Here is a 17,711-nt window from a genome sequence, read left to right as displayed (position 1 = left end):
AGGCTCAAGGGATTTTCTCCCTCCTCTCCCTGCTCATGTCATCTCTGTCCTCTTAACTCTGTCTTTTCCACTGATCCATAGCTGGTGGGTGTGGATGTGGTGGCTGCTTTGGACCTGTACGTGGAGCAGGGCCAGTGGGATAAGTGCATTGAAACGGCTACCAAGCAGGTACTGCTCTCTTCCTCCCATCCACAGCTCTCCTGGACATTTTCCCTTGGCTCCCCTTGCCCCAGAGCTGTCTCTCTCTTACTTCCTCCAAAGCCCAACCCCAAAGATCCCTAACCAGCATCAGAGAGTCAGTCTTCCACCCTTTTGAAACTGGAGTCAGAGGCCTAGCTGGGCTTGACTTACATAGGCCTTTGCCTCCTAAATAAATCCATGGCCTCAAGTTACCACCCCACCCTCTCTGCCTGGTCTTACTGATCCCAACCTCCTCATGCTTTTCCTCCATCTCTGGGACAGAACTACAAGATTCTGCACAAGTACGTGGCTTTGTATGCGACTCACCTGATCCGAGAGGGCGGCTACAGGCAGGCACTAGCCCTGTATGTGCAGCATGGAGCTCCTGCTAACCCACAGGTACCAGCCTGCTCCTCGGGGTGAATGTTCCCCAGGGAAATCCTTACCTTCTCCTCAAGAACCACCCATGCCCTTGGCAACTGTCTTCTCAAAGGATTCTTTTAGACAGCGTCATGCCCAGAGACCCCCACCAGCGTCTTCTGGAATGTACAGCCACTCAAGATTTATCATTTGAGGATACATTCAGCAACCTCCCCGTGCTCTTAGCTAACACAGGGAAGTCTTTCAGAGATGAATTCTGCACACACCTCTAGGGCCTTACTAACTTCCTTCAGAGACTAAACACTGCTCTCCTACCTGAGCACCACAGCTCAATGGGATATCAGCCCATTAACATGTGACTGCATTCGCGTGCACACATCTGTCTACACACAGACTACCAGCTGTAAGAAAGTTATTTTCTTACTCTTCTTTCTCTTCCTGAAAATGATCAACACTTTCTCCATCATTGTTCCCTAGCTCTTCCACACACACACTTACAGCCTGTATCCTCTTCGGCCCCACATGCACTTTCTCTTCTAGTTACCCCTTCTCACTCAGCTCTCCTTTCCCCACTACCCCTAGAACTTCAACATCTACAAAAGGATCTTCACGGACATGGTGAGCTCACCTGAGACCAACAGTGCTGAGGCCTATCACAACTGGGCTGATCTTCGTGACGTGCTCTTTAACTTGGTGAGGAAGTCAGGTCCATGACAGAGTGACAAGGCTACCCCACCTGTCCCTGTCCCCCTCTCTTCTTTCAGGCACATAAACATTTACTTTCAAATGGGCTGCACCTTTGTCCAGGTGGCCATGAGCTCTCCGGCACTCCTCCGACCCCTGATCCAGGTTGTGCTCTCTTCCTGCTCTAGTGTGAAAACCTGGTGAAGTCTAGTGAGGCAAACTCTCCAGCCCATGAGGAGTTTGAGACGATGCTGCTGATTGCTCATTACTATGCCACTCGCTCAGCTGCCCAGAGTGTCAAACAGCTGGTGAGATTGGGGGCTGGGTGGGGGAGAGCACTCAGTCTTACAGACACATCTTCCAATGTATGAAAATGAATGAATACAAGTTCTGGATTCTCAAACTTGGTCCACTTCTTTCCTAGCTTCTCTTCTATTTAGACAAATCTTCAACCCTCACTGAGGTGTTTTCCTTTCCGGACCCCTCCACTGACCTTCTTAGGACTCTGCCCACATAGCTCCAGCCTCATTATACTTAAACATTCAAATCCCACAAGTTCTGTGCTGATCTCTTACAACATACCCACTTCTTTGGCCGATTCGGGAGAGCATAATGTAAATTTATTGTGTATACTTAAATGATAAAAATAATCTAGGCCTAGTTCTCTCGTGCAGATGAAAAAAAACCAGAAGCGCTTGAGATCCAGAGCAATTTCATATGTATTACTGGTTTTTTGGTTCTCTGGCTGCTTTAGTTATAAGATCACTCGTCTGGTAGCTTAGTCGCTACAGTGCCAGGATCATAATGCTTTGACTTTAATCTGTAGGAAACTGTGGCTGCCAGGCTTTCTGTTTCGCTCTTACGCCATACCCAACTCCTACCTGCAGACAAGGCCTTCTATGAAGCAGGCATTGCTGCCAAGGTGAGCTGGGACAAGGAAGAGTGTGGCCGAGGACATAGGGAAATCAAAAGTTGGGAGGTAGACTATTCTGTCTACTCAGAGCAAAGCAGAATGTGGGGCTGATGATACGGAGGACATTGCTTTCTTGCGTCTTCCTGGATTCTTTCCCCTGCATCCTGGAGAAGCAGCATCCAAACCCAGCTGCTCACTCCCACCTGCAATTTTTCTCTGTTGCAGGCAGTTGGCTGGGAGAACATGGCATTCATCTTCCTCAACCGCTTTTTGGATCTGACTGATGTGAGTAGAGAAGTTGTGCCCTGAGGGTGGGAGGTTTTGCCTATCACAAGCTGTGTCTATCTCATGGCTGCCCACTCTGCCACAGGCAATCGAAGAAGGGACTCTGGATGCCCTTGACCACTCTGACTTTCAGGATACAGACATTCCCTTTGAGGTGCCACTCCCAGCCAAGCAGCACATACCGGTAAGAGTAGGAGATTGGAGAACAGGGAAGGCCTCACCGGTGTGAAGGCATTGTGAAGGGAGGACACTCTATCACTTTACGTTGGTCCTCCTGACCTTTGTAACGGGCATCAGCTGGCAACATCTTTGGAAGGGCCTCAGCCCTCACTATTCCTTCAGTGAAAGTAGAAGCAGAGAAAAAAGAAAACTAAGGTGGTGACCATGAACCCCATCCAAGGAGGATCATGTATGGGTAAAAGATGATGCACAGGACAACAGTTAAGTAAGACTTCAAACTCCCCACCTTCCACTTGCCCTGCCCTGCGTGAAGCTGCTGCTCCTTCTGTCCTTCCCAGGAGGCTCAGAGGGAAGAGGTTCGAGACTGGGTACTCACAGTCTCAATGGACCAGCGGCTGGAGCAGGTTTTGCCTCGGGATGAGCGTGGTGCCTACGAAGCTTCCCTGGTGGCAGCGAGCACTGGAGTTCGGGCACTACCCTGCCTCATTACAGGTACAGAACTCTACAGCAACCCACGTTCTGTGGTGGGTGGAAAGGAAGGGAAAACCGCAGGATGAAGAGAGTATTTTACTCCGAAATTGCTCTTGGTTTTCCCCCTAAAATGCCCGTTCATCTTTTTTTCTTCCCCCACAGGATACCCCATTCTGAGGAACAAAATTGAATTTAAGCGGCCAGGGAAGGCAGCTAACAAGGACAACTGGAATAAGTTCCTCATGGCTATCAAGGTTAGAGAGGGAGACTTGGAGGGTGGGGGCAGGGAGAGCAGCACTGAAGGAAAATAAGAAACTACTAGAAGGGTGGGTGGAAATGTCAAGAAGGCAGGTGCCGGCCCTGAACTCTGCTCTCCCTACCAAGATGGGGTTGATTTTAAGAAGGAATGCTTTTCCTTAGCACTAATGCGTTCCTTTCTTGTTCTTCTGTTTGTCCATAGACTTCCCACAGTCCAGTGTGCCAGGATGTGCTGAAATTCATTAGTCAGTGGTGTGGAGGGCTACCCAGCACCAGCTTTTCCTTTCAATAACTGGCAGGGCTCAGGGAAGAACTCTTGGATTTTCTCCCTCATTAAAGTCTTGTAGGTAGTGGAGACCGCTGTGTTCTTTGAATAAAGTCATCCCCAACATCAGCCTAGTGCCCTTTTCCCCGGAAAAGGAATCATCAAGTAGAAGAAAACAGTTCTTTTATTACAACTGTTTACATCATCTTGGGGTTTATGTCACCGTTGTGAACTGAGCCTCTGGATCAGCACCTGCTCCACAGAACGGACAACCTGGGTCAGAGGGCAAGCAGCACAGCAAAGGACTTGACCCAGTTCTAAGAGTGGTTCCCTGCCTCCACCCTTTCCCTGGCCCCAATTCTCACGGATTACCTGTCCTAAGCCCAGCTTTTCTGGGATGCCTGCATTTCTTGATTTTGATCCAGTAGCTGCTCATTTTCCTGTCTTTTACACTTAGGAAGTTCAAGCTCTGTCAGTTCCTCTAGCTGTAGGGGAGGATGGAGTTAGTACTCCTGCCCCGAGGAGCAGCACTTTTTCAACACAGCCAGTCCGTGTTGAATGAGCCCTTCCTGTTCCTCTCGCTTACCTGCTCCTGAAGCCCTTCCTTCCTGCAGGGCCCAGCCCCACGCAGGGTGAGTGCGGCCACACAGCAGTAACCAGACAGGGCAGCCTCCGCTGCAGACATGAGCAAAGAAGGGATCCAGAGAGCCAAGGCTGTATCCTACAAGGCGAAGAGGAAAGGGGGGGCCACTGAGAGGGAGCAGGACAGGAAGTAGGCAAGTAGGGGTGGTTGAAAGGGCCAGGGCCAAGGCCCTGGAGACTGCAAAAAGGCTGAGAAGAGCATGCACTCACATAGATTCTTGTGGGGTCAAATGGGCAGTCAGCCCGTCCAGGCCCCTGGTCCAGCGGTAGCAAAGGATTCAGCAGTCCTGGATGGCAGTCAGCAATCAGACGGCGGCCACCGTTGGCCACAGTGAGTGACACAGCAAGGAGGAGGCCCAGGGAGCAGGCGGCGGACAAGAGCAGGTTCACCAGAGCTACCACCAGCAGGGCCCAGTGCTGGCAGGGGCAGAAGATCAGGGTGAGCAGCTGGGCGCGCCGGCTGCCTCTCTCACTATAAGGCACCTTGGTTTCTGTTTGAGGTTCCTCCCACTTAAAGATGAAACTGAGTCGGGTCTTCATTTCCCTGACCCCAAGCCTCATTAAAGCTCCAGAAATCCCCTCTCACCAGTCGTGGGCGCAGAAGGTTCCTGGATGCCAAGAGGGCCACAAGTCCCACGGAAACACTCTGGAAGACACAAAGCCTGAAGGCCGCGCCGCTCTACGCCCCGCCTCCCCTCCCCCACGCCCGCGGTCCCGCCCCCCGCCGCCCTCACCAGCAGCCCCGAGCCCACGGAGATGACATTGGCCGTGGTGTACTCCGGGGTGACGGCGCCGCGGGGATTGGCCACGTGTCGCAGGACTGTGCCGTGCAGCACGGCCCCCAGAAGCAGGTTCATGTGGCCCACCAGGATCAGCGCGAGGCCCACGCGCATAAGCCGCCGGGGGCCGCGGGCCGCGTCTGCAAAGCACGGGGGGAGGGGCAGGCGTGAGCCGGGAAAGGAACCGGACGGCCCCTCGTGGCCGCCGCCCTCGCCGGTGAACCAGGGGCTGTGGGGCGGGTGGCCGGCGGACGCAGGGGACCGAGCCCGGGGCCGGAAATTACCGAATCTGTAGAGGCGGCAGCACCTCATCGCGGCCCTCCGCGCGCCGCCGCCGGGCAGCTCTCTCTACCTGGCCCCGGCCCCGCCCTCGCTCTCCCCGCCAGCCCCGCCCGCTCGCCACCTGAAGGCGCAGCCCCGCGCGCGCCCCAGGCGRGGCTCCGAGCCCGCGCCCCCTAGCGGCGAAGGCGCGCGCGCGCGCACACACACACACACACACACACACACACACACACACACACACGACGCTTYTAGCAAAAAGTAGACTTTTATTACAGCAGCAACTGAGGCGAATCGAATGGCCCCCCAGGGCCACCACTGCAGCACCACCCTTCTCTCCCGCCCCGTCGGCCCCAGCGGGATTGTAGACTTCAGCTCCCCCAGTGCCCGTGGGCCTCCTTTCCACACAGGCTGGGCGGGAGCCGGCAGATCAGCTACTAGCCCCCAACTAGAAGGCGGCTGCTGAGAAGGCCCAGGCCCACGTCTGTGCAAAACAAGTAAACAAAGTGCAGAGGGGAGGAAGAGAAGGGAAAGGGGGAGGGTGATGCTCAGAACCAGGGAGCCCCAAAGCCCTCCTGAATAAGAAAGGAGAGAAGGGGCTTCACAGGGTAATACTGACTGGGGGGGAGGGGGCAGGAAGGCTGTCGCGCGTCTAATGACGGCCACAGCTCTGATTAGGGGCCTGGCCCGAATGAGCTCTAAGAGGAGACGGTGACAGCGGCTGAGTTGAGGGTGCTGTTCCTGGCAAAATTGAACTTGTTCAGGGTCTCCTCTAGCAGAGAAGTCAGTCGGCTCTGGTCAGCCTGGGGGAGAAGAGCTGGGTGAGACGGGACCAGAGGAGAATGGAGCGGCCAGGGCAGCTGCAGGCAGAAAGCTCACCTCGCTAATGAAGCCCAGCTGCACCAGCTCAGCTGCCAACTCCGGGATGTTCTCATCTGACAGAGAGAAGGGAGACGGTGAGCACGGTGTGCGAGTAAGGGGCCCACAGCCCGTCGGGGCAGCCCAGCTGGGAAGGAACGATAACAAGCGGAAACTGCCACGTCTACCCTCCAGTCTTAGGAGCTAAGATATTCGTTCTATGTGCATCAATGTGTTGCTGCCCTGTAACCTTCTTCCCCACCCCTAAGAATGTCCCTCACAGATAAGACACAGAGACTCTCATCCTCGGAGGGAAAGGAGAGACTCACTTGGCATCAGGTCACAGCTCAGGTGCCGGTTGAGTTTGTCCTCCAGCTTCAGAAGAAGCGTCAGCTGGAGAAGAGGACAGCCAGAAAATGAGGCTCCCCTTCTCCACCCACGGCCACCCAGCCCTTTGCAGCCCTGGCCCTGAGCCTTACGTGGTGTTTGACTCCCTCCTCCACTGACTCGATGTTGCACTGCATCAGCACCACCTAGGGAGAGGGGACGCAGAGGGTCACCACGGTAGTATTACCAAGAAATAAAAAGCCCCCAACAGCTAGAAGACTTTGCAGCCTACAGGACAAGCTTGCTAGAAAGCAGAAACACCTTCTTTTCTCTAAAGGACAAAGCCTTATTTGATGTGTGCTCTTCTCCCTTCCACCATGACCACAGAGACCTCCACACCCACTTAGCCCCACCTTGCGGGTCTCCACCTCAGCGGGTTCAGGTGTTGGAGTCTTGACAGAGGGGGGCACAACAGGTGACGTCACCTCCTCCTGCTGTGGCTGCTGGGGCCGAGGTAGCCCAAAGGCTGTCAAGGGGTAGATCCCATTCCTAGAGCAAGATCAAACAGGCCACACAGGCTCTGTGAATGCCTCAGGACACCCACCCTGCTTCTTCAAGCAAGCCTTTCCTCTCACCCTTCTCTCACCTGACATCTTCAAGGAATTTATCCAATTCCAGAGCCGGTGACTGAGAGTACCTGCAGGAGAAGAGAAAGCACGTGAAAGGAAGGAAATAAGCAAAACAGCAGATTCACCAACTCCCAAAGAATGGACAGCTGACAGAACCCTCAGTGGCAGTGACAAATCTGTCCCTTTCAGACCCTCTCAGTTCATTACTCACAAAGTCTGTACTGGTTCTCTTCCTGGTCCTGCAGGAATTTCAGCCAGTACAGCACTGGTATCCATGTTTTTGGTGATCTCCTCCAGAGCATTCTCTGGGATCATGTCTGGAGGGCATGATGAAATGGAAAGTTATTAGTCAGATTAATGTCCTGGAAGGCCCAGGGGTCCTGGGCTGTAAAGAATTCCTTTGGAAGTGGAAAAGGAAGGAGAGCATTGCTAGTGATAGTTATTAACGCTCCGGATGGGTAGAAAATTCTTGGCAGGGCCAAGGGGACTCACGTTGGTGTCCCACAATGCAGTGGGCAGCAAGGAGTTTGAGCGAGGGCACTTCAAACAGTGCTGGGTGGAACAGAAGTTCTCTGGCTGTTGGTCTGCGAGCAGGCTCAGAATGCAGGCACTTTTGAATGAACTCCTAGAAAAGGGAATGAGGAAATAGAGTGGGAATCTGGCAACCAGACCACTGCGTTCGTCATGACACTTCATCACTCATACTTAGCCCAGGCTTTGTACATACTAGGTGGTCAGCACTGGTTGAGGGAGTAAACTGTTACATGTATCTGAAAGGGCTTTAAGGTATTAACATGAAAGGTACCGTTCATGGTTTTTCTGGTTTTAATTGTTTTTCTACTCTCCAACCACAAGCTTTCTCTTTTTTTTTACTATTCAAACTTCCCAATTCTTTTTCCTGATTTTCTACTTCCACGCTTTAACGGCCCACTCACTGCCTGCCTTCCTCTCCGATTCTCACCGAAGTTACCTCTCTGTTCCCAAACCTATCTGCTGTGGTCAACAGTATTCACCACCTTTTTATTTTCCAAGCCAACTACCACAATTTCCTTTGTCTCCTACAATCATTGATTGAGTTCACTGGCTTTCCCCAAGCTTCCTCTGCACGCACACACACCCCTTTCCCACCTCCCGTAGGTCCCATGACGATTAACCTGCTTTTCTTTTCCTCCTTACAAACTTGAAGGCCAAGAAGGTCATATACCTAATCTGTCACTTTTTTTTTTAAGATTTTATTTATTTATCTGAGAGAGAGAGAATGAGAGAGCGCACGAGAGGGAAGAGGGTCAGAGGGAGAAGCAGACTCCCTGCTGAGCAGGGAGCCCGATGTGGGACTCGATCCTGTGACTCCAGGATCATGACCTGAGCCGAAGGCAGCCGCCCAACCAACTGAGCCACCCAGGCGCCCCCTAATCTGTCACTTGAATGCCCCAACCTAATGCTGAACTAGAGACGTAGCCCACACTAGCCTTGGGACCTCCCACTGGCCCCCCTGCCACACTATCTAATGTTACCAACGATCCTTGTTTGGACCTTCCCATCTAGCCTCTACTTACTGTCGTCTACTGATTCAGAACCTTACACCCTTTAAATCTCAGCTTGTTATTTCAGGGCACTTTCCCTACATAAAACTCTAGAAATATAAAACCCCAAATGACAGATTTAATTCGAACTGGTCAATTTGTTTAAAAATATCAAGATGGTTGTCTGAGAGCATATACCAATTACCTGAGGTAATCATTACATTAGTTTACCTCCAGGTAAACACACCTAAATTAACACACTACCTTTACACCCAGTACTACCCATCTTAAACCCTTAACCTGTGTGTGTGTATATACAAAGAACAACATAGGTACCGCCTAGGGAAATATTCAAATATTCACTGCTTCTGCCTGTCCTTTCTGCTTTCTGTTTTCTTGCTCTTAGAAGACAGTATATTCCAAGTAAGTAAAAAGGAAGAAAAACCTAAAGAACATTTCAAAGTCTGTTCAGGGAGTGATCCAGAAGATTCTTACCCTCTGTAATGGGTCTTCTAGAAGCTGGATGGCACTGCTGATAGCTTCCTGTGGCACATATGAGGACTCTCCATTGCCCTGAATCTCCAGCACTGCCATCTGCAGTGAGAGGGAACAGAAAAGACCAGCAGAAACTTCAGAACTTCAGTGCTCCAAAATCACCCCCTCAAGACCTTACTTGTCCTCCCTCCATTTCCCCCTTCCATCTTCTAACTTGACCCCTTTCCAACACCACTGTTTGTGGTTTCCTCACCTCCAGTGCACACATGCCAAAGGAGTAGATGTCCACTGCTGTTGTCACATTAGTGACTTCTAGGGAAAAGAGAGAAGCCTTTGGTGAATCAGAGGATGGGGGCAAGGGGTTGCAGAAATGCCTTTTAAAAACTTTTTGTTAAGCCAGCAGAGAACTAGAAGTTTCAGTTCTATTACCTCTGGGCCTCAGGTTATAAGGTGGAAACCTGGAGAACAGGGAGAGGGCAGAGAAACTGGTGCCTCACCTCCATACTCTGGTGCAAAGAAGTGTAGATTCTTCTGCTCTTCCCGACAAGTCTTCACATGATTGTTGATAGTGTCAGGAGCCACTGGGAGTAGGGGAGATACCCACAATCTGACCACCATCAACAAAGCATAGTCTCACTCCAGAGAGAGGTCCCCAAAAGCCAAATTCTCTCCTGATGACTCTAACCCTCAAGGCGCAAACCTGTCCTTTTCCCATCTTGAACCACAGACTAAACATGAACACCACCTACCTCCCCTTTCTTGGGTCAACTGCTTCTCATTTAAGGTCCCTAATTCAGCAGCAACAAACACTCCACACTAAACTAATACGTATACAGGGGCCTTGAGCTGGCCAAGAAGCAATGGAGGCTAAGGAAAAACTTTTGCTTGTGATCTGCTCACCTTCCCCAAAGCTCAGGAATATCTAATCCCTGTCACATGAAAACGTGTGGTCTAGTTCTTTCAGCTACCCTGCAAATAGCATAAAAACATAGGCAGCCCTTTCTAATCTGGGACAATTAAAGATCTCAGAAACCTGGAGAAAAAAGGTAAGAAGGATTAACAGTACAACCAACTAGATAGCCTCCTTCTCACCCACCTTTGCTGCCTAAAACTCAAAAACAGCTCAAAGTTGAACCAATACCCTTGAATCAGTCTCGTTTAATCCACCAAAATTTCAGTCTCCTGCTCTACTCCCTTATTCCTCAACATTGCTGCCACAGGCCTTAACGAGGAACCAGGGCCGGGCCCAATTTGGACTCACTCAGATCGTCAACAATGACAACAGATCACAGAGAGTCTGGGAGCACAGTATGATTTAGGGAACCAGCCTGATGATGAAGGGAAATAAGAATCCAGGACAAAAATGGCCAGCCAGGCAGAATCCACAGGAAACAAGCAAGTTATGGAAGGGCAAGCACGTGGAGAGCTGGTAGGGAGAAGCCAAGCAGGCATAATTAGGCAGGGGAAGTAGGGGAATAGGGCTTGCTCCCACGACTGCATGCACTGGGCAGCCGCAAAGGGGAGCAGACGGAGCACAAACAGAGCCCCACATGGGGCAACAGGGAGCTCTCACCATTAGCAAAAATCCTATGAAAGACTGTTGGGAACAGAGCAGCCCGTAAGCGGGAGGGAGGAAAACAGAGAAAAGTTGTGAGCAATGGAGCAGCCAAGCCCCAGACAAATGGACACACAAACCACACAAAGACACAGCACACAGAAATGTTATACACAGCACACAGATACACGGCAAATGAAAGCACTCACAGCAGGCACAGCCTGGAACCTCCTTTGGTAGGGTCTGGCCCCAGGGGCTCAAGTCAGACCTTAGACCCAACTCTTGCCCTTTTCCAACCTCCTATCAAGATCTCTGGATTAATCCACTTCCCTCCAAAAAAGGTGTAAGATTGACCCTACCCCCTAATTACCCCTAGCAAAGTCCTATCTCTTACCACCAGCCCACACCTCAGAATTTGGCTCTACTCTCCCCACTCCTTTCACCTTACCCCCATGGTTCCCAAATTCCCGAGGCTCCCCTGCCCAGAACCTCTCCCTCCCCTCACCAGAGCCAATCTTGATGAGTCCGTTGTGCTGGATGAAGATGGTGTCACAGGTCAGGTTCCCATGGATGATGGGGGGGTCACAGGAGTGCAGGTAGCTGTGGGGGCACTGGGCTGTTAGAGGGGCCACTGGGAAATTAAGGGCAGGGGGAACCCAAGGGTTAAGAGGAGCAAGGGCCTGGTCTCCTGCTGGTCACCACAGAGATAATCCCCACACTCTGAATCTCCGTTACGCCTGATGAGTTAAAATAGCTGGATAAGCACTAGGAGAAAGAGGTGGGAGATAGCATCGTGGTCAGGGCATTAGGATGGACCCTTTAAAAGACAATAGGGGCCTAATCTTGACAGTATGGGACAGTATGGAGTAGTGCCCTAAAATCTGTTTGGAGGAACTAAACCAGGAAATAGGGGAAAAACACTAACCAGATCCTACTTACCTAAGGGCAGAGAGGATTTGCGTGCACCAGCGCTTCCAAGCCTGGAACAGTTTGACCAAAGGGTCAGCAGTAATCCCCTCTCTTAACCCTCCAACTAGTTCCCCTCCATCCCTTCCCGATTAGAGCTTCATGATTAATATAATCTTTTTAAAACCCCTAAACCAGCCTAAAGCTTTGTCTGCTCTGCCTCCATACCTTTTCATTCATAGTCTTGTGGTTCTTTTTGGTCTTCTTCAGAAACTGCTTAAGACTCCCAGATGACATGTATTCTGTGATAAAAATGACCTGGAGAGGCAAAGCACTCAAATAAGGCCTTAGAGTAGAAATGATCCCCTACCTGATGACATGTATACCAGATATGTATTAGATTTAGAAGTCTGGTGGTGGCGGTTGTTTTAAGTTTCCCTTTTGTTGTTGGCACCACTTCCTTAGATTTAACAGGACGAAAAAAAACTACTGAACAAGAGCTATGGGAAGTAGGGATGCCTGGGTGATTCAGTCTGTTAAGCGTCTGCCTTTGGCTCAGGTCATGATCCCAGGGTCCTGTGATCGAGTCCTGCATCGGGCTCCTTGCTCAGTGGGGAGCCTGCTTTTCCTTCTGCCTGCCGCTCCCCCGCTTGTGTGCTGACAAATAAATAAAATCTTTAAAAAAAAGAAAAAGAAAGGGGCGCCTGGGTGGCTCAGATGGTTGGGCGTCTGCCTTTGGCTCGGGTCATGATCCCAGGGTCATGGGATCAAGCCCCACATTGGGCTCCTGGCTCAGTGAGGAGCCTGCTTCTCCCCCTGCCTCTCTCCCTCCTCATGCTTTCTCTCTCTTTATCTCTCTGTCCCAAATGAATAAATAAAATCTTTAAAAAAGAAAAAATTAAAAAAAAAAAAAGAAAAAGAAAGAAAAAAGAAAAGAGCTATGGGAAAGAAACAAAAGTTTGCTCATTTCTGCCCCATCACCAGACAAAAGGCATAGGACATAGACAAAGCCCTACTTTCATCTCCACAACAGCCGATTCCAGTTTTGTTTCAAAACTACCTTATTTTTATCTCTGAATGTAAAAAGAACAATAAATGTAGCTAGTCTCTTTGCGGTAAACTCAAGAAAAAGTTCTTACCCTGGCCTTGTTCTCTTTAATGTCAGCCCAATACTTGTGAAACTTAACAATGTTGAGATGTTCCAACTGAATCAGATTATCAAACACAGCACGGACCTTTTCCTGAAAGCAGGGGAGAGTGTGGGATAACAGGGTTCAGAAATCACTATAATCCTGAAAAGCCATTCCTTATCCCTCCCCAGAAATGATCTAATCCCGACATACTCTCCTCCTACTCAGCTTCTCAACACCAATTCCTCTTTAACACCTGCATTCTTTATTTTTTACTTAAATTCAATTAATTAACATAAAATGTATTATTTAAGGCGTACAGGTCTGTGATGCATCAGTCTTATATAACAATCAGTCTTATCTAGCACTCACCACAACACATACCCTCCCCAATGTCCATCATCTAGCCACCTCATCCTTTCACCCCTCCCCTCCAGCAACCCTGTTTGTTTCCTAAGATTAAGAGTCTCTTATGGTTTGTCTCCCTCTCTGGTTTTGTCTTGTTTCATAACACCTGCATTCTAACACCCCACAGGCTACATCCTTTCACCATTACCTACCTCCTGCAGCTTGTAGTTCTTGCGTTCAGAGAACTGGACCTCATTCCACACAACTTCTACACCCTCCTCTGTATCCATGGCCAGGTATGCACTGTCAATACCTGGTACATTCCGTTGATTCACCTGAGAAGAAATTCAAATGGAAAGGAATTATCAAAGTTGCCTTATAAACCCTCCATTTTAATACTCTACATGATCATCCTCTCCTAGGCTCTGATCTGTTAAAGTTTGGTCTGCCCCTTTGAGACTTTCCCTTTCCACTTTGCATTTAGAATTCACTCCCGCAAGAATGACACTACAACCACCTTACCTCTTCTCGCCTCTTCTGCCACCGCCCACATGGTGACTCTTCCAAGATCTCAGACTCATCTTCACTTTCTTCTTCTTCCTCTGGGGAAGCAGCTGAGGTCGTGGAGGTCACAGGAGGTGACACTGACGTCAGGCCAGGAGCTGAGGATGAGGATTCTACCTTTGGGTCTGAGCCACTGCTGACTACTGTCTGGGACTCCCCCTCCGACATGCTGGAACAAACACTCAAGCCTGCATTGGTTGGGGCAAGGATGGAGGGAGAAGGCAGAAAGGGTCAGGATAGATCCATAAAGATTTAATTCTGGGGCACCTGGGTGAGTTCAAGCCCCACGTTGGGCTTCATGCTTAATCCTAATAACCTCATCTGGGGTTAAAAAGGAAACAAACCATATACCTCCCTTATTTCCTCTAAATCCAAAATCAAATTAATCCTGTCTGAACACTGAAACATTAACTACTCTCTTATCTAGAGAAGGGAACTTATGTTGGTTGAAGATGACCCACCAGGAGTGGCAAACCTAAGATTTATGACAATACAACCCCCATTAGTAAGGTCCAAATGAACGGCCAAATCAGGGACAGACACCACTCCTTCTCAGCAATACTCACCCAAAACCTTCCCTTTGAATCCTCGCCTGCCTCTATTTGCACTGTGCTCAAGAACTAAGCTACATGGGCCCTGTTCAGAACAGATGACTCCAGACCCCAAAATGTTCCACTGATTCAGCCCTAAAGCTGGACTTGTAGCACTCTGAGAATTTATCCAGCTGAAACCCTCAGCTAATTTATTCCATTAGAATTCTGGTATTTGCTATCTGTCCCTCCTATACACAGATCAAGTCTGCCAGTCCATGATGAGGCTATCTTGGCCCAGGTGACTGGCAGTGGTTAGTGACTTCATCCCTGATGATCTCACCTTCCCTGTGATGTGAGTGTGCAAATGGGTATTGGTTAGCAACATTTTTTTTCATTCACTCATTCAACAAATGTTTATTAAGCACTTACTGTAGGCCAAGCACTGGGCTAGGTACTTGAGATACACTAGTGAATAAAATAAATGAGATGCCCACATTCATGGAGCCACAAATTTAAACTGATCTAGAACTTGCAGATTCCAGCTTTCATTTCATTCACATGGCTCAAAGCTCCACCCTCTGGGATACTAGACCTGACAGAGATATTCCCTCAAGAACAAATAACTCAAGGGGCACCAGGGTAGATCAGTCCGTTAAGCATCTGTCTTGGCTCAGGTCCTGGGTCCTGGGATCAAACCCAGAATCTGGCTCCCGGCTCAGCCGGGGAGTCTGCTTCCCCCTCTGCCACCCCCCATGCGCATGGGCTCTCCTGCTCTCAAATGAATAAAATCTTAAAAAGAAAATATTTTTAAAAAAAAGAACAAATAACTCAAGATATGGCAGTTACAGGAAAAAGTACTATATAGTATAATATTTTTTTCAAGATACATGGCTACTTGGAAGAAAAAGAATTCTCAAAAGCTAAATGTCATTAACTTGTCCAGTCACAGGACAACCGCTGAATGTTATTCCAAATCTCTAAGAACAATGGCTGTGAAGGAGTTGAAACCTGCGTGTGCTGGGCTCAAAGGAGGGCTCCAGTATGAAAGTGACATTCTGGAAAGCAGATTTCCTCCTCTAAGTCAGTTCAGAATATAGAAGCCTCTGACTAACACCAATCTTTTGAAAAGCCCTCATTTTAGAACTCTTGGATACCCGCTTCTGCCAATCTCCACCCCCAGCCTACACTATGTTCAACCCAAATCAGGAGATTCTTATTTGATGACATTCTAGTAAATACCAGAGAACCACAACACACTACAGAGAAAATCTGGCAAGATATTCTTTCCCTGTTATTTTCTAGGTCCTGACTATCATAGAGTTTATTCAACCAGCCAAGAAAGCTACTATCTGTATATCTAAGTAATCTACCAGAAAATGAGTTAGAGATCATTTTCCTTTTTCTTCCCCTGAAAAGTAAGAAAGTAATAAGAAAGTTCTTATGGATTACTTCCTAGAGCACCTATATTTATAGAATGCATCTTGAATCTGAACAGCTAAGTAAAATTTCCAGCTAGATTATAATAGGAAATACCAGTGGAGTTCTAATACAGGAAGCCTGTAACCAATGGGCTCTAAGGAAACCTCTGGACTCGGCACAGACAATCCACAGAACACCACAAAAGAAGCCAATCCTTTACCGGTCACAGACATGTCCTTGGAATGTGCTTGTCTTCTCCCTCCCCAAGCTTTCCCCAGCAGGCAAAAGGAAGGCACTGCCCAAGATCCCCCAGCACTTCCCCTCCTGATGAAGAAACCATTGTAACGCTGGGATTTTCATCTCAGGGTCATTCAGAGATGTAAGAGATCACATACGGAAAAGGTCATTTACGCCCCTACAAGGGAATCTCCTCGCCGCCTCCAGCAACCCCGAGAATAGTGTGTTCACTTCTGAGCAGTGTAGGTAGATCGTCGCGCAAAGTTTTTCTCGGAGACTTTTATTTATTGGACTGCAGCCCCTCTGCATTTCAACTCCTCGGCGACAGCTCACAGGCCACAGGCCTCTGAGCTACCCTCACCCCGAGCAGACCAAAGGGCCTCCGGGACCCACAGGACTGTCCGGTCTGACGTCAAGCAAGAGCAGGGTACGGCTTCACGCTCCAACAGGTCGCCCTGCCCACGGTCTGCAAGGGAGCGCCTGCAGTCCCGCAGGCCCGGGAGCCAGCGGCCGCCACCTCATCAAAGGCCGGCCCCGCGGCGCCGTCAGGGCGCAGGCCACGCCCCCGCGCAGTCGGCGCGCCGGCCTCCGCCAGCAGGCGCGGCCCCGACGCTGCGCTTCCGCAGGCCGCGGGGCCCGCCACCACCGCCCCCGCCGCCGGCCCCGCCTCTCGTCAGCCCCAGTTCGACGCGAACGCCCCGGCCTCGCGCCCCGCGCCGGCAGAATTCTGGGTCGCCGCAACTCCGGGCAGGCCCGGCAGAGACTGTGGGGCCCGGGCGGCCCCTCGGTTCCGGCGGGCCGGGCCTGGGCCGCCGAGCGAGCAGAGCCGCCACCAGACACCCGCCTGCCGGGGTCCCAGCACCCCGGGCCGCGGAGGCCGACCTTCCATCTTCTCGCCGAACCCCTTCCTCCCGCTCATTCCCCTCGGCGCTTACCTCCTGACTCCGCTCCCCGCAGCCTGCGCTTCAGCTCCAGCTCGGGTTCGGGGTCGTGGACCAGAGAGACTCCCTCACAGCTGCGCTCCGCAGCGCAACCGAACTGCGGGCCCCGCCCTCGCGGCGTCCCGACCAACAGATGGGCGGTGCCGCACTGCCGTTGGGTTTCCATTGGATAAGGCGGTCAAGGTGGGCGGTGCCCCGGGAAGACGATCGCTCGCTGGCCTAGTCTTCAATCCCGTCTCCTCCCCTTGAGCCTGTCCGGCGGAGACATCTCGGAGGCTTCGGTGTGTTCGGTCTCAACTGGGGCTAGTCTCTCTGTCCATCCCTTCGTCCAGTCCAGGTGCCCCCGATGATTCTGCTGGGCGAAAGGCCTTCCCTCTCTTCTTGAAGGCGCCATGACAGTTCTGGTCCGACTGAAAGACAAAAGGAGCGAAAGACGTAGCCTCAATCCGGGAGGAGCGCCCATCCACTTTATTTGGGGGGGCGAGACTGCGCAGGACACCCATTCTTCAGAAAACTTAAAAATTTTCCTGAATATATTCTGAAAATTGCATAGCACTGATATTTACCAAAACTTTGCAAGAGGTTTTCACAGATAACTCGTTTGATCCTCACAAAAAATTGAAATTATCATTCAATGCTAATTGACAAATGCAAGAAAACTGAATCAGAGGCATTAAACTTCTCCAAAAGTTGATAGAAGCCAGATCTAGCATCCAAACAGATTTATCAAAGGCTTCCTTGAAAAGATGTTTGGGAAAATTTTGGATTGACTTCGAGGAAGTGGAAAGAAAAGATTCTGGGTGAGCCCATTGATCTGCGAAAACTAAACGCTGAGTCTGAGCTGTATAAATTCGCTCTGCCATTAGACGTCTATTACGGAGGGAGGAAGATGAATCAACTATCACAACTTGGGAATGTCATAATCACTA

General features: G+C 50.3%; 3 protein-coding genes across 8 annotated transcripts in view; 1 reads left to right on the top strand and 2 right to left on the bottom strand.

Annotated features, from left to right (window-relative positions):
- IFT172 (intraflagellar transport 172) overlaps nucleotides 1–3,707 on the top strand; it is a 32,398-nt gene extending 28,691 nt beyond the window's left edge. For 4 of the 5 annotated variants that reach the window (XM_025867945.2, XM_073897167.1, XM_073897166.1 and 1 more), the window contains 10 exons: nucleotides 82–168; nucleotides 463–579; nucleotides 1,144–1,254; nucleotides 1,434–1,553; nucleotides 2,072–2,167; nucleotides 2,384–2,443; nucleotides 2,529–2,627; nucleotides 2,962–3,115; nucleotides 3,257–3,348; nucleotides 3,555–3,707. In XM_025867945.2, coding sequence (XP_025723730.2) covers nucleotides 82–168; nucleotides 463–579; nucleotides 1,144–1,254; nucleotides 1,434–1,553; nucleotides 2,072–2,167; nucleotides 2,384–2,443; nucleotides 2,529–2,627; nucleotides 2,962–3,115; nucleotides 3,257–3,348; nucleotides 3,555–3,644 — 1,026 coding nt within the window. In that variant the 3' untranslated portion in view covers nucleotides 3,645–3,707. Of the gene's footprint in view, nucleotides 1–81; nucleotides 169–462; nucleotides 580–1,143; nucleotides 1,255–1,433; nucleotides 1,554–2,071; nucleotides 2,168–2,383; nucleotides 2,444–2,528; nucleotides 2,628–2,785; nucleotides 3,116–3,256; nucleotides 3,349–3,554 lie in introns of those variants that run through there. The other variant, XM_073897168.1, reaches the window with a different exon arrangement.
- Nucleotides 3,708–3,783: 76 nt separating this feature from the next.
- KRTCAP3 (keratinocyte associated protein 3) lies at nucleotides 3,784–5,479 on the bottom strand. 2 transcript variants are annotated; one of them, XM_025867946.2, is made up of 7 exons: nucleotides 5,323–5,479; nucleotides 4,994–5,178; nucleotides 4,846–4,905; nucleotides 4,470–4,676; nucleotides 4,204–4,338; nucleotides 3,990–4,102; nucleotides 3,784–3,890 (listed from the first exon to the last, which is right to left on the bottom strand). In XM_025867946.2, exons 1-6 carry the CDS (start codon nucleotides 5,348–5,350, stop codon nucleotides 3,995–3,997), a joined length of 723 nt encoding a protein of 240 aa, XP_025723731.1. In that variant the 5' UTR covers nucleotides 5,351–5,479; the 3' UTR covers nucleotides 3,784–3,890; nucleotides 3,990–3,994. The 2 variants fall into 2 exon arrangements, with proteins under 2 accessions (XP_025723731.1, XP_025723732.1); XM_025867947.2 differs by having other exon boundaries at nucleotides 3,784–3,869.
- An 87-nt stretch (nucleotides 5,480–5,566) lies between these two features.
- On the bottom strand, nucleotides 5,567–16,925 carry NRBP1 (nuclear receptor binding protein 1). The gene is made up of 18 exons (XM_025867943.2): nucleotides 16,777–16,925; nucleotides 13,611–13,840; nucleotides 13,301–13,423; nucleotides 12,750–12,851; nucleotides 11,839–11,928; nucleotides 11,644–11,684; nucleotides 11,210–11,304; nucleotides 9,647–9,730; nucleotides 9,403–9,461; nucleotides 9,150–9,248; nucleotides 7,624–7,756; nucleotides 7,343–7,448; nucleotides 7,149–7,199; nucleotides 6,916–7,051; nucleotides 6,655–6,708; nucleotides 6,505–6,568; nucleotides 6,197–6,252; nucleotides 5,567–6,120 (listed from the first exon to the last, which is right to left on the bottom strand). The coding sequence occupies exons 2-18, from the start codon at nucleotides 13,818–13,820 to the stop codon at nucleotides 6,016–6,018; spliced, it is 1,608 nt and encodes a 535-aa protein (XP_025723728.1). The 5' UTR covers nucleotides 13,821–13,840; nucleotides 16,777–16,925; the 3' UTR covers nucleotides 5,567–6,015.
- Nucleotides 16,926–17,711: the final 786 nt, after the last annotated feature.

This window comes from Callorhinus ursinus, unplaced genomic scaffold (assembly GCF_003265705.2).
Source record: "Callorhinus ursinus isolate GAN/ISIS: 27379988/994484 unplaced genomic scaffold, GSC_fseal_2.0 scaffold10, whole genome shotgun sequence".
Classification (NCBI taxonomy): Eukaryota; Metazoa; Chordata; class Mammalia; order Carnivora; family Otariidae; genus Callorhinus; species Callorhinus ursinus.
The sequence above is the reverse complement of the archived record's forward strand: the minus strand, read 5'-3'. Positions and strand labels throughout refer to the sequence as shown.

What these genes read in the sequence shown, in the direction of transcription:
- KRTCAP3 (XM_025867946.2), bottom strand. Translation starts at nt 5,350, where the DNA reads ATGAGGTGCTGCCGCCTCTACAGATTCG. An exon ending in CTGCCGCCTCTACAGATTCG is followed by an intron (nt 5,179 to 5,322) that starts GTAATTTCCGGC and finishes CGTGCTTTGCAG; the next exon opens with ACGCGGCCCGCGGCCCCCGG. An exon ending in CCGTGGGCTCGGGGCTGCTG is followed by an intron (nt 4,906 to 4,993) that starts GTGAGGGCGGCG and finishes TGTGTCTTCCAG; the next exon opens with AGTGTTTCCGTGGGACTTGT.
- NRBP1 (XM_025867943.2), bottom strand. Translation starts at nt 13,820, where the DNA reads ATGTCGGAGGGGGAGTCCCAGACAGTAGTCAGCAGTGGCTCAGACCCA. An exon ending in AGAACTACAAGCTGCAGGAG is followed by an intron (nt 12,852 to 13,300) that starts GTAGGTAATGGT and finishes CCCTGCTTTCAG; the next exon opens with GAAAAGGTCCGTGCTGTGTT. An exon ending in TTGGCATGTGTGCACTGGAG is followed by an intron (nt 9,249 to 9,402) that starts GTGAGGAAACCA and finishes CTCTCACTGCAG; the next exon opens with ATGGCAGTGCTGGAGATTCA.